The sequence below is a fragment of the Microtus pennsylvanicus genome, chromosome 1, assembly GCF_037038515.1.
Source record: "Microtus pennsylvanicus isolate mMicPen1 chromosome 1, mMicPen1.hap1, whole genome shotgun sequence".
Classification (NCBI taxonomy): Eukaryota; Metazoa; Chordata; class Mammalia; order Rodentia; family Cricetidae; genus Microtus; species Microtus pennsylvanicus.
The window spans coordinates 141,384,933-141,397,377 of NC_134579.1; the positions used below are offsets into that span (position 1 = coordinate 141,384,933).

At 52.9% G+C, this 12,445-nt stretch overlaps 2 protein-coding genes across 2 annotated transcripts; both read left to right on the forward strand.

Moving 5' to 3' along the window:
* Positions 1 to 189: 189 nt before the first annotated feature.
* Apoe (apolipoprotein E) lies at positions 190 to 3,212 on the forward strand. The gene is made up of 4 exons (XM_075989627.1): positions 190 to 298; positions 1,051 to 1,116; positions 1,722 to 1,902; positions 2,377 to 3,212. Exons 2-4 carry the CDS (start codon positions 1,074 to 1,076, stop codon positions 3,101 to 3,103), a joined length of 951 nt encoding a protein of 316 aa, XP_075845742.1. The 5' UTR covers positions 190 to 298; positions 1,051 to 1,073; the 3' UTR covers positions 3,104 to 3,212.
* Positions 3,213 to 6,748: 3,536 nt separating this feature from the next.
* On the forward strand, positions 6,749 to 9,976 carry Apoc1 (apolipoprotein C1). Its single transcript, XM_075958622.1, has 4 exons — positions 6,749 to 6,831; positions 6,940 to 7,015; positions 7,397 to 7,544; positions 9,825 to 9,976. Exons 2-4 carry the CDS (start codon positions 6,958 to 6,960, stop codon positions 9,883 to 9,885), a joined length of 267 nt encoding a protein of 88 aa, XP_075814737.1. The 5' UTR covers positions 6,749 to 6,831; positions 6,940 to 6,957; the 3' UTR covers positions 9,886 to 9,976.
* The last annotated feature ends 2,469 nt before the right edge of the window (positions 9,977 to 12,445 follow it).

Consider the following 12,445-nt stretch of genomic DNA (forward strand, 5'->3'; position numbering starts at 1 on the left):
TCTGGGCGCCAGCATCCCGCTATGGAGAAAGATGCCTGATTTATTCGGTGAAGTGTAAACTCACTTGTGGGGATGGGGGGGGGGGGAGTCACAAGGCCTCCAAACTCCACCTCTTTCCTCTGCCCTGCTGTGAAGCTGGGGGGGGGGGAGAGCAACCCGCCTCGTGACAGGGGGCTGGCCCAGCCCGCCCTAGCCCTGAGGAGGGGGCGGGGCAGGGGGAGCCCTATAATTGGACGAGTCTGGGATCCAGCGCCCTGCTCAACCCCCAGAGGCTAAGGACTTGTTTCTGAAGGAGCTGGTAAGACACGCTGGGCTGGGGACTCACCCAGGGGCCTTGGGACGATGTAGGCTGGGGACCTTGGGATCTCCAGGCGTCTAGGCAAGAATTGGAAAAGCAGAAAGCACGATAGAAGCACTTGGGGACAAACTAAGGACATGAGGTGACTAGCCTTTGCCCGAGTCAGGACAGATGGAGGAGCTGGAGGGGCCACCTCCTGGAGTATGTTGCGAGGCATCCAGCACAACCAGAAGGTGGGACCATCCTTCCGCGAAAGAGCTGGGAATGTGCCTTAGACTGAGTTTATATAAACACCTCCTGGTTTCCATCGCAGTCCCCAAGTAACCTGGGATGGCCTCAAACTGACGATCCCCATGCCTCAGTGTCCCGAGTTCTGGGGTTATGTGAGGGCACCACCTCGCGGGGCTAGAGGATGATTAAATGCGCGGTAAATTAGCACCAAAACGGAAAGCAGAGCTTAGCCGGGAAGGCAGAACGAGGGATGTAAATTGGACTGCCCGCTGTGTCCCGGTGAGGTGGAATTTGAACCGTAGGAAAGGGAGCTGGAATTTTTGGCAGCGGATCTACCCCAGGGATGCTGATAGCTAACACCGGAGGGGGAGTACTTAGACCTTTGGGAACTGCGGGAGCTCTCTTTGGGAAATGTTTGTGATTGGCTGAGCTCTCAGATCTGAGAAGGGAGGTAGGGTGGGGCTTTCTGGGTGGGCGGAGTACCCCCCTAGCTTTTCAAAGACAATTTTTCTCTCCCCCAGACTGGCCACTCACAATCGGGAAGATGAAGGCTCTGTGGGCCGTGCTGGTGGTCACATTGCTGGCAGGTATGGAAACAAGGGTTCACTCTGGTGCCTCTTCCTCTGCTCCTCTCTTGACTCCTTTCTAGCCCTAGGTCTCTAACGCTGGCGCTGGCGGGCTGGGACTGGGGCAGTTCTGAGGCCTCTCTGAGATTCAATATCCCGAAGCACAGCTGTGTGATTTCCTTGATTTCCCCTATCTGTAAAATAAGAGGATTGATTTGCCATATAGCTCAGGGAATAAAGGTGCTGCCACCAAGCCTGAAGACCTGTCATCTCCAGGACCAATATGGTGGAAGGAGAGAGCCGATTCCCTCTAGCTGTCTTCTGACCTCCAAGGGACATGCGTGCGCGCGCGCGCACACACACAGACACACACACACACAAATAAAAAGTTAAAATGTGTAATATATATATATATATATATATATATATATATATATGCTTTTAAAAGGGAGGTATATATTTTCTAATTCCACACCTGCCTGGTCTCTGCTCTGTACTTCTGGGACACCAGGACAATGCATGCTTGTAGTAATGGAACAGACTCCACCCCCTTCGGACCCACTGTTGCTTCAAAAAACCCAAGGGCACTGTAGGTCCTGATCCAGCCCTGAACTTACTCTGCACAGGATGCCTGGCCGAGGGAGAGCCGGAGCTGGAGCCGGAGGTGACCGATCAGCTGGGATGGCAGACCAACCAACCCTGGGAGCAGGCCCTGAGCCGCTTCTGGGATTATCTGCGCTGGGTGCAGACACTGTCTGACCAGGTCCAGCAAGAGCTGCAGACTTCACAGGTCACGCAGGAACTGACGTGAGTGCCCAGCCCTATACCTTTACCCTCTGCACCCACTGAACATCCTCCAGGCCCCGGGGTGTCTGACTCTCTGGGCACCTACCCACTTCTTGTTTCTTGTTTGTAACCCAGGCTAGCCTTGAACTCTCTATATTCCTGCCTTATTTAGCCTTCTGGGTGCTGGTATTTTTTTTTTTTTTTGGTTCTTTTCAAGACAGGGTTTCTCTGTGTAACAGCTCTGGCTATCCCGGAACTCACTCGAATACTCGAAAAAACTCAAACTCACAGAGATCCACCTGCCTCTGTGTCCTGAGTGCTAGGATTAAAGATGTGCGCCACCCAGCGGTTTTTTGGCTTAAAACAAGAGTCCCAATCAAGCAGGCTTCAAAGGCTCAGCACACCCTTCTTAGTTTCTTGCCCACCTCACCCCTGTCTTTGGGGCCCTTCTATCTTGGTCCTCATCTTTCTTGTGTGTTTCCTCTGGGCCTGCAGGGTACTGATGGAGGACACCATGACGGAACTGAAGGCTTACAAAAAGGAGCTGGAGGAACAGATGGGCCCAATGGCAGAGGAGACACGAGCCAGGCTGGCCAAAGAGGTGCAGGCAGCACAGTCTCGGCTCGGTGCAGACATGGAGGATCTACGCAACCGACTGGGGCTGTACCGCAACGAGGTGCAGACCATGCTGGGCCAGAGCACAGAGGAGCTGCGGGCCCGCCTCACCACGCACCTGCGCAAGTTGCGCAAGCGCTTGATGCGGGATGCGGAGGATCTGCAGAAGCGCCTGGCGGTGTACAAGGCCGGGGCACGCGAGGGCGCGGAGCGTGGCGTGGGCGCCATCCGTGAGCGCCTGGGGCCATTGGTGGAGCAGGGTCGCCAGCGCACAGCCAATCTAGGCGCTGGAGCCGCCCAGCCCCTGCGCGAACGCGCCCAGGCTTTGGGTGCCCGCATCCGAGGGCGGCTGGAGGAGGTGGGCAACCAGGCCCGTGACCGCCTGGAAGAGGTGCGTGAGCAGATGGAGGAGGTGCGTGCTAAGGTGGAGGAGCAGGCCCAGCAGATGCGCCAGCAAGCCGAGATCTTCCAGGCCCGCCTCAAGGGTTGGTTCGAGCCGCTGGTGGAAGACATGCAGCGCCAGTGGGCAAACCTCATGGAGAAGATACAGGCCTCCATGGCTACCAACCCCATACCACCCTCCTCAGTGCCCCAGGAGATTCAATGAGTATCCCTCTCCTACCCACTGCGGCAACACCCACGGCCAGCAGGTGGCCCTGTCCCCAGTACCGCTTTGGCCCTCTGGTGGCCCTTGCTTAATAAAGATTCTCCAAGCACCTGCTGGGTCTCTGCGAGTGAATGATTCTACACAGCTTACAGCTCCAGTCTCAATTTATCTTCTCTCCCTAAGATTAGCCACACATTCCCTGACACTGTCACTGCCCTGCAGGGTAGGGGAGGCTATGTTCTTTTGTTTCACCTATAGTTTGGCTTCTTCTGGTTCTGCAGCAAAAGATTAAGCCTTGAACCTAGCAATTTTAAGAGCTGATATTCTACCATTGGGCCACACCTATAGCTCCTCAGTGGGGGGATTCTAGGCAGGGACTCTACCACTGAGCCACATCCCAGCCCCTCACTGGGGGATTCTAGGCAGGGGCTCTACCACTGAGCCACACCCCAGCCCCTCACTGGGGAATTATAGGCAGGGGCTCTACCACTGGGCCACACTCCAGCCCCTCAATGGGGGAGTCTAGGCAGGGGCTCTACCACTCGGCCACACCCCAGCCCCTCACTGGGGGATTCTAGGCAGGGGCTCTACCACTCGGCCACACCCCCAGCCCCTTATTGGGAAATTCTAGGCAGGATCTCTAATACTTGTCTATATTACTGCCCTTCTTTTTATTTTGGGATAGGATCTCAACTGAGATTCCTTGACCTCCAGCCCAGGCTGGCCTTGAATATTTGAATCTTTGTCCTCAGCCTCTGCGGGAACTAAGAAAACAGGTGTGCACCACCCTATCTCTGCTGAGCTACTTTTCCCAACTTAAACATCTGCTGGGCTGTGTTTACTCATCTGCCGGCCTCCTCCGCTATAGTCTTATCTGATTCCTCCTCCTGGCTTTGTCTCCTCTCTGTTCACTCTTAGGGCTTCCTTTTCTGCTTCCTGTTTTCCTGAGCCTCTGTTGTCTCGCCTCCTGCAGTTTCTTTTGCTCTGGGTCTTTGGTTGATCCATTCCCTTCTAACAGTGTAGCTCTTGGAGCCTCTGCCTTTCTCCTGCACTCTGAAGATGGCTAGGTCTTTGCTTCCTCTGGGTCAGCCTTTGGGCAGCCCCAAGCCCACCCTTTCTCCCCCACTTCTGCTATTTGTCTTTCCCAGAAAGCCTATGGGGATACAAAGACGTTTTCTCTGTCTGTTCTGATTGGGAGCTGGCACTTCGAGGGGTCAGGGTGGAAGCTGGGGAGCCCCTGGCTGCCTTTCCCTCCCACCCCCTCAGTTCTCAGGAGCATAGCAAGGCTCCCACCAACAGGGGCAGGCCAGGGCTTGAGCTGTTTGTCTCTTGGGTCAGACCATGGTTTCAGTCCCCCACTGCCTCTGGCACACCCTGAGCCTGGAGCTCTTCCTGGCACCAAATTGAGCATTATCTGGAGGCAGGCACCACTCCCACAGATGATTCATGGGACCCAGGGAGAAGGGTCAGTGGGCTGAGTGGCAGGGCTCAGGACAGCCACACTTCATGCCTAGGGGCTAGGAACACACTCTCAGAGCCTCCAATATCTAGATGAGGGGAGACCATATCAGGCATGGGTCCCACTAAAGACCTGAATTGTTTTGGTGTTATTTGAGCCAGGTTGGCTTTGAATGCTGAATCTGCTTGCCTAAGCCCCAAATGCTGGAAAGGCTGGAATTACAGGTTTGTGCCACCAGATCAAGCTTAGAGCTCGATTTTGAGTTCTAAAGAGAGATTTTGTTTTTGTTCATTTGAAACAAGGCCTCAATGCACCCACCCAGAGCTATCTCCATGTACCCAAGGATGACCTTGAACCCCTGGTCTTCCTGCCTCTGAGTCCTTGGTGCTGGATAGATGTGCACTATCACCCCAGATGTATGTAGTGCTACGGATGGCATCCAGGCTTTCCTTCCATGCCAGGCAAGTGTTCTACCAGCGGAACCGTGTCCTCCTCAGCCGTTTTTGTTGTTGTTGTTTTGAATCAGGATCTCCTCCTGTAGCCCAGGCTGGCCTAAACTCACTCTATAACCAAGACTGTCCTTGAACTCCATATCTTCCTGCTTCCACACCCCAAGTGAGGGGTTTACAGGAATGTACCACCAGGAGCAGAGAGCTGTAAGCAAAGGCAGAGACCTGGTCATACTAGAGGTGAGGCAGGGATCATAGAAAGACATTACAGAAGAAGGTTTGTAAGGGGGAGCCATGGAGTGCTGGTTGACTTTACTAAAAATCAGAGTGTCATCTTCAAGTGTGAGAATCAGTGTTGAAGCCGAGCAGAGGTGGTACATGCAACTTGGGAGGCAGAGGCAGGTGGATCTCTGAGTTCGAGGCCAGTGTGGTCTACACAGTGAGTTTCAGGACAGCAGGGTTACACAGCAAAACTCTGTCTCACAAAAAAAAAAAAAAAGAAAGAAAGAAAGAAAGAAAGAAAGAAAGAAAGAAAGAAAGAAAGAAAAAAGAAAAAAAACCAGAGTTGAATGGCTAGTAGTTTAATGACCTTAGCTGTGCTTCCATGACCCACCTGTGGCACAGGAGGCCCTGTTGCCAGGGAGAGGATGAAACTGGAAGCTCCGGGGTGGAGCAGGGGGAATCTGTTACATTATTCAGATGGGTGCTTGAGTATTGAGCAGTGTTCAGTTCAGGAAGCAAGAGGGTCAGGCCTGGCGCCCACATGGACAAGAAGCTGTGAGCTGGCCCCAGAGATGTTGCAACCCAGCCAGGGTCGAGTCTGTTCCTCCCCTTTCACAACCATCCCCTGTTGAGCCCCCTCCCTGGAACTGACACGTGGGTTGCAGGGGCAATGGGCCAGCCAACCTAGAGTGTGGGGCCCATAGCCACCAGCTGCCAGGGGGTCACTAGCGGTCAATGACATCTCTGAGGGAGGGAAAGGCCTTGGACTCCAGCCTCAGGGAAAGGATGTGGTGGAGGAAGGGGGCAGGGAGGCCGGTCTGGGGCCCAGAGGGGCCTGAGAGGCCCAATGAGAGCTAATAGTGTCTTACAGGCGGGGAGGGGGTGGTTTGTGTCAGTTGGTGGGGGGGCAATGTGCAGCTTTGCAAGCTGAGAGGCTCTGCAGTTTTGACTCACTGAAGAGGCAACTCCTAAAGAAGGCAGATTAGGGCGTGACAAGATCTTAGAGGGCATCAGAGGAGGTCTGGGGTGCCCAGATGCAAAGGCGTTGGAGGTGAAGGGAGGTGGGGGCTAGCTCCCAGTATCCTGACAGAGTCTGCGCTGAGGCTTGTGGTCAAGGAAAGGGCAGAGCAGAGCTGATCGGAGGATGCAGTGAGAGCTGGGGGTGGGATCTGGGAGTACGGGCAGGTGGGGGGAGTTGTTTCTAAGGTGGGACAGCCTCAGAGAGCGGGTGAGATCAATGTATTTCCTGAGTGGGAGTGAGAATGCTAACCAGTGACCAGTCTTAGGCCTAAATGATGGGCTTGGGAGGGGCCTGAATCCCAGTAGCCAACAGTATGGCAGAAAGAGGTGGGTGGGTTATGGTCATGCATGCCTGTAATCTCACACTCGCTAGAGAGGCAGAGGCAGGAGGATCACAAGTCCCAGGCCAGACAAAGAGACTATGTCAAAAAAAACAAAAAGTAGGTGGGCACAAAGGCAAGAGGGAAGCTCAGGGGGAGGGAGATGAGCCTGCTCCGCCCCCTGCCCCAACCTGTTAAACCCCTGTGCAAGATCCTCCCACCCCTGCGCTCCACCTAACAGATCTGACTTAGATCCAGGTTGGTGCGTGGGAAAGTGCTCCCCACTTCCTACAGCCAAGGGATGGGGGTGGTGGGATCATGGTGGGGGTGGGAAGGTGTTAGTGATGCCCCCCCGTCTGCCTCCAGGGTGCCCTTCCAGCCACCATGAGGCTCTTCATCTCACTTCCTGTCCTGATTGTGGTCCTGGCCATGGCTTTGGAAGGTAAGAAATGGGCATAGAAGTGTGGAGCTGGTTGTGGGCCCGGGGACGAGACTTAGAGGACCCTCGCGAGAGCTCTGAGGTGCCTTTCTTTGTCCCCGTTCCGCTACGGCCCTTGGATGGTCTGCCACCCCACCTGCCAGATAGCTTATTTTTCTGTCAAAGTGGTACTGCGGGAGGCTAGTCTGTCCAGAAGAGCCCTAGCTACAGATGGCGTGGGACATCTCCCCGCTGGGATTGGCTGATCTTCCTAAAAGAGGTGGAGCGTAGATGGTGGTGGTGGACAGTGAAGTAACACACTAATGAGCATCGTCCTGAGTCTGGTGGGTCACTCCGATACCCTCCCCCATGCTAACGGGTTTGCTTACAACCCTCTCATTGCAGGCCCAGCCCCCGCCCAGGCGACCCCTGACTTGTCCAGCACATTTGAGAACTTACCAGATAAGCTGAAGGAGTTTGGGAACACTTTGGAAGACAAGGCCCGGGCAGCCATTGAACACATCAAACAGAAGGAATTTCTGACCAAGACCCGGTTAGGCCCTTTCACTGCAGGGCGGGTTCTGAGGGTGTCTGTGTAAAAAGTCCTAGTGGACAGTCTGTCACTGCCACAGTGGGGAAACTGAGCACCAGAAAAGTGATTGACACTGTCCCTGAGGTCACAGAGCTAGGGCTCAAGGTGCTCGGAGTCTGGGGAGCAGGCCGTGGAACTCCTAGCCACCTGGTAGAGGGGTTTCTGGGTGGTAGTGAAGGACCCAAGCTTGGGGGCTAACAGACCACCTTAGACCCTGAGCTCCCTTAGATCCGGAGATACCTATATGTTCTTGAGACAGAATATGACCAGGAGTCTCGGGGACAGGAATAGAAAGAGAAGAGAGTTGGGATGGAGGTCATAGCTGGAGCTGTGCAGGTCAGAGGCTTTCCAGTTCACACTAGCCCAAAAGATAACTAAAGAAGGGAGATTAGGGGATGCTGGGCTAAGACCCCAGCCACTAACTGGGTGCTGGTGGCACACACCTTTAATCCCTACCCCTCAGGAGGCAGGATCAGTCAGATCTCTGTGAGTTCGAGGCCAGCCTGGTCTACAGAGCCAGTTTTAGCACAGCCAAGGCTACACAAAGGAACCCTGTCTGGGGAGGAGGGGGACAGAAAAAAACAACCTAGCAACTTGGGAGGCTGAGGGAAGGCCTCAAAACAGAAACAAAAGAAAAAAAAAAAGAGGAGGCGATTTTGAAAGGGAAATGAAAGCGACCTGCGAGGCGTCTGGTATGCTGTAAACAGGTTGGTTTAGCCAATTTCTGCTCGTTTTGGCAAGTAGACAAACCATTCATTTAAAGTGAGGTCTGAGTTTGATTACCAATATCCAGCCAGGCAGGCCTAAACTTGGCAAGAAAGTTTCCTGTGTAGCAAAAGTGCAAAGGCCCTGGGGCAGGAAGATTTACAGACAAGAGAGACCGGCCTTTCAGACAAGGGGAATAACTTAGGCCAAGAAGGAAGGCAAGAAAACGGGCGGTGACAGCTTAGGCAAGCACGGGCCAGAGTAGGCGCGAAGCAAGAGGTGGCATGCCTCGTGGGGTGCGGTGGCACATGCTTTTAATCCCGACAAATAAAACAAACAAGATTTGGGGGGAAAAAAACTAACTAAAGATAAGAAGATGGAGGGAGACTGAGGGAAGGCCATTCAGCGTACAAAATGCCTGAAGTTGATACCCAGGCTCCACATTTTAAAACAGTCTTGAGGTTCAGCAACTAAGAGCACTTGCTGTCCCCAGCACCTATGTCGGGTGGCTCACAACAGCCTGTAATTCCAGCTCCAGGGGCTACAGTGCCGGCTCCTGGCCTCTCAGGCGCCCAAGCACACAAATTCATGTATAAAAGTAAAGCTTTAAAAAATTGTATAAATGACCAGGTAGTGGTGGCATACCCCTTTAATCCCAGCACTTGGGAAGCATATTAGGAGGCAGAGATAGGTGGATCTCTGAGTTTGAGGCCAGCCTGCTCTACAGAGCGAGATCCAGGACAACCAGGGCTACAGAGAGAAACCCTGTCTTCAAAAACCAAAATCAAAACCAAGAAACAAAATAAAGTGTAAGTGAAGTAAGGTAGTGAATGCTCTTAACCTCCCTGCTGGAGAGGCAGGCAGATCCCTGGGGCTAGCTGGCCAGCCTAGATCAGGGAGATGCTGTCTGAGGAAACCTGAAGGTGTCCTTTGTCCTCTTTACACACCTGCTCGCTGACTCTCACACTGGCGGGCTTTGAAAGAGGAAGTCCTTTGACTTTTGATTTCTTCCTGTCTTTTTTTATCCCCTTCGGTTTTTTTAAGACAGGGTTTCTCTGTATCTTCGGAGCCTGTCCTGAAACTTGCTCTTGTAGACCAGGCTGGCCTCGAACTCAGAGATCCACCTGCCTCTGCCTCCCAAGTGCTGGGATTAAAGGCGTGCGCCACCACTGCCCGGCTGAGCTATGCTCCATCTGAGTGGGGAACGTGGTTCAGTTGGTAGAGTGCTTGCCTTGCGTGCGGGAAGCCTAGGGTTTGGCCCCCAGCACCACAGAAAACCAGACATAAAAGTACATCCCAGCATCTGGGAGGTAGAGACAGGAGGGTCAGAAGTGCAAGGTCATCGTTAGCTACCTATCAAGGTGGAGGCTAGCCTGGGCTACCTGAGACCCTTTCTGAAAACACACAGACAGAGAAACTGACCACAGACAGTGTGGGTGGGGATTAAGGACAGGGACACTAAAGGAGTAGGAAGCAGGGCTCTGGCCCCTTGGAGGGCACAGTAAACAGTGACCCTGTCCTCATCTCTCTCTAAAGGACCTGGATTTCAGAGACATTCGGCAAAATGAAGGAGAAGATCAAAACCACATTTGCCTGAGCACCTGGTGGGCCACCTAGTGCAGCAAGGACGCCCACGTGATGTGGCAGGTCCCTCATCCTAAACCAATAAAAAGACTACAGTGAACAAATGCGCCCTGAAGTGCTTTGCGTGGGGCGGAGCTGAGGGATGATACTGAGAATGTTTGCTTCTTGCGTTTAATTTTACGTGTATGGGTGTTTTACCTGCATGTGTGCATGTGTACCACGTATGTGCGGCGTTCACGGAAGCCAAAAGAGGGTGTGACCACGCCTCAAACTGGAGAAGGTTGTGAGCCGCCGTGTGGGTGTTGGGAAGTGAACCCAGGTCCTCTAGAAGAGCAGCCAGTGCTCTTCACCGCTGAGCCATCTCTCCACCCCTGGCTCTGTCTCCATTGTTTTAACTTTGTGATTCCCCCAAAGAACCTTCTTTGAGAACCATATTCATGTCCTATGAGCATGGAGACTCAGAGAGGTAAGGTCATGCTGCCAGAAAGCAGGGAGCCTGGACTGAATGCGTAGCCTGGCATGATCACGGGCTTACGCTCTTCTGCTTTGGTATGACTCAGGTAAGGCTGGGTCGCTTTTACTTCTGCACAGAGTAGGTGCTCATTGAACTGTAAGTGGATAATGAAAAGAAATGGAAAACAGTAGCAGGGGTTGGGGAGGGCGCAGAAGAGAGCCATAAAGACAGATGCAGTACTCAGCTACCAGGTCTTAGTACTCTTATCCCCTCCTCCAGGAAGCCCTCCCCCACTCCAGGCCTGTTCTGCATTGCATCTCTGTCAACTCTAGCTGGGAACTGTTACCATGAGCCCCCAGTAACATGGCCAAGACTGTTGTTGCCAATACATCCTGGGCATTGTCCACCTAGAGCTGATCACGGGGCCAACGATGAATAATATTTGGTCAAAGCAATGATTGCTTAATTTAAACACATCAGTTTTTGGCTTTGGGCTTTTTGTTTTGCTTTTGTTTGCTTTGTTTTTTTGAAAAGGGTTTACAAGACATGACTCAAGAAGGCTTTGTAGACCAGGCAGGCCTCACTAAACAGTGTCCTGCCTCAGCCTCCTGAGCCTCTTGAGTGTTGTATTGTAGGTCTGTGCTAGGCCTGTTTTAACACACTGCATTCCCACAAAACCCAGAGCCTGACACATACTAGGCAGGTGCTCTACCACTGAGCCACACCCCAGCCCCTCACTGGAGGATTCTAGGCAGGGGCTCTACCACTGAGTCACACCCTAGCCCCTCACTGGGGGATTCTAGACAGGGGCTCTACCACTGAGCCACACCCTAAGCCACCTCACTGGGGGATTTCCTCTTTCCTCATCTCTTTCCTCCTTCTTTTTGAGACTGGGTCTTGCTACATACTTCCTACATAGACCAGGCTGTCCTGGACCTCACAGAGATCCACCTTCCACTGCCTCCCAAGTCCTGGGATTGCAGGCTTGTGCCACCATGTTTAGTTTTCTGCAATACTAGAGATGAAAATCAGGACTTGTGTGCTAGGCAAGCATGCTACTAGCTGAGCCACATTTCCTAGGCCCCCGAAAACCCTTTTACACCAAACTTTCCTGCCACAACCCCAAGCATGCAGCTGAAGAGGTTAGAACCTCCAAAAGAAGAGTAAAAAGAATGAGGGTTGAGGACTCAACGGTAAAAGCAAGGATTATCGATCATGATGAGATCAGCGACCAAGGGACAGGAGAGTAGGGACCTGGGAGGTTTTGCAAGAGGATCAGCATGAGCTTGAGACCAGCCTGGCTACAATGTGACTCTATCTCAAAAGCCAAAAAGGGAGCTAAGAGGAGAGTTTCTGTTTGCTGGTGTGCTTGGAGACTTGAAGGACAGCTTGGGTATCAGGGATGCTCTCAGTCCTCAGATTTGCACCGTCATGCCACCAACTGTCCCATTCCCTTCACTGATTCCTTTTCTTTCTCCTTGTTTGTTAGTTGCCCCTGATGTCCATCCTGGACGACCTTCAGTCTGTTCCTGTCCCCAGGATGAGCAAACATTGCAGGCACCAAACAGCAAACAGCCCAGAGCCACCCTGTGTGCTGACTTTGGATTAAGGGCAGAGGACAGAGACCTTCCCCAACCCCAGCCCCACTGCCTTAGAATCCCTCATGGGCTGTAGGGTTTGCATGGAGAGAGGGTCAAGTGTTTTCCCAGCATGGTAAAATGGTGAAGGACAACTAGATTCAGTCCCCACTAACAACTACAGTCTCAGTTTCCACATATGTGAGAAAAGAATGCTGGATAGGAGCATGATTCGGTGGAAGAGCCCTTGCCTAGAATCCCCAGTGAGAGGCTGGGGTTTAGCTCAGTGGTAGAGCCCCTGCCTAGGCACAAAGCCCTGGGTTCAATTCTTAACTCTGGAGGGGGATCTCTAACCTCTGGGAAGCACCAAAACCACTCACTCTGGGCCTGTAGCACAGTATGTGTAAGGAAGCATGTGCCAAGTAAAGATGATCACACTCAGGCTCCGTTGGTAGAGTTCTTGTTTAGCATACGCTTGACCCTACATTCTATCCCTGTGGTGGTGCAGGCCTATTACCTATAAGCACTTGGAAAGCAGATAC

What these genes read in the sequence shown, in the direction of transcription:
- Apoe (XM_075989627.1), top strand. Translation starts at nt 1,074, where the DNA reads ATGAAGGCTCTGTGGGCCGTGCTGGTGGTCACATTGCTGGCAG. An exon ending in GGTGGTCACATTGCTGGCAG is followed by an intron (nt 1,117 to 1,721) that starts GTATGGAAACAA and finishes TACTCTGCACAG; the next exon opens with GATGCCTGGCCGAGGGAGAG. An exon ending in CAGGTCACGCAGGAACTGAC is followed by an intron (nt 1,903 to 2,376) that starts GTGAGTGCCCAG and finishes CTGGGCCTGCAG; the next exon opens with GGTACTGATGGAGGACACCA.
- Apoc1 (XM_075958622.1), top strand. Translation starts at nt 6,958, where the DNA reads ATGAGGCTCTTCATCTCACTTCCTGTCCTGATTGTGGTCCTGGCCATG. An exon ending in CCTGGCCATGGCTTTGGAAG is followed by an intron (nt 7,016 to 7,396) that starts GTAAGAAATGGG and finishes CTCTCATTGCAG; the next exon opens with GCCCAGCCCCCGCCCAGGCG. An exon ending in GAATTTCTGACCAAGACCCG is followed by an intron (nt 7,545 to 9,824) that starts GTTAGGCCCTTT and finishes CTCTCTCTAAAG; the next exon opens with GACCTGGATTTCAGAGACAT.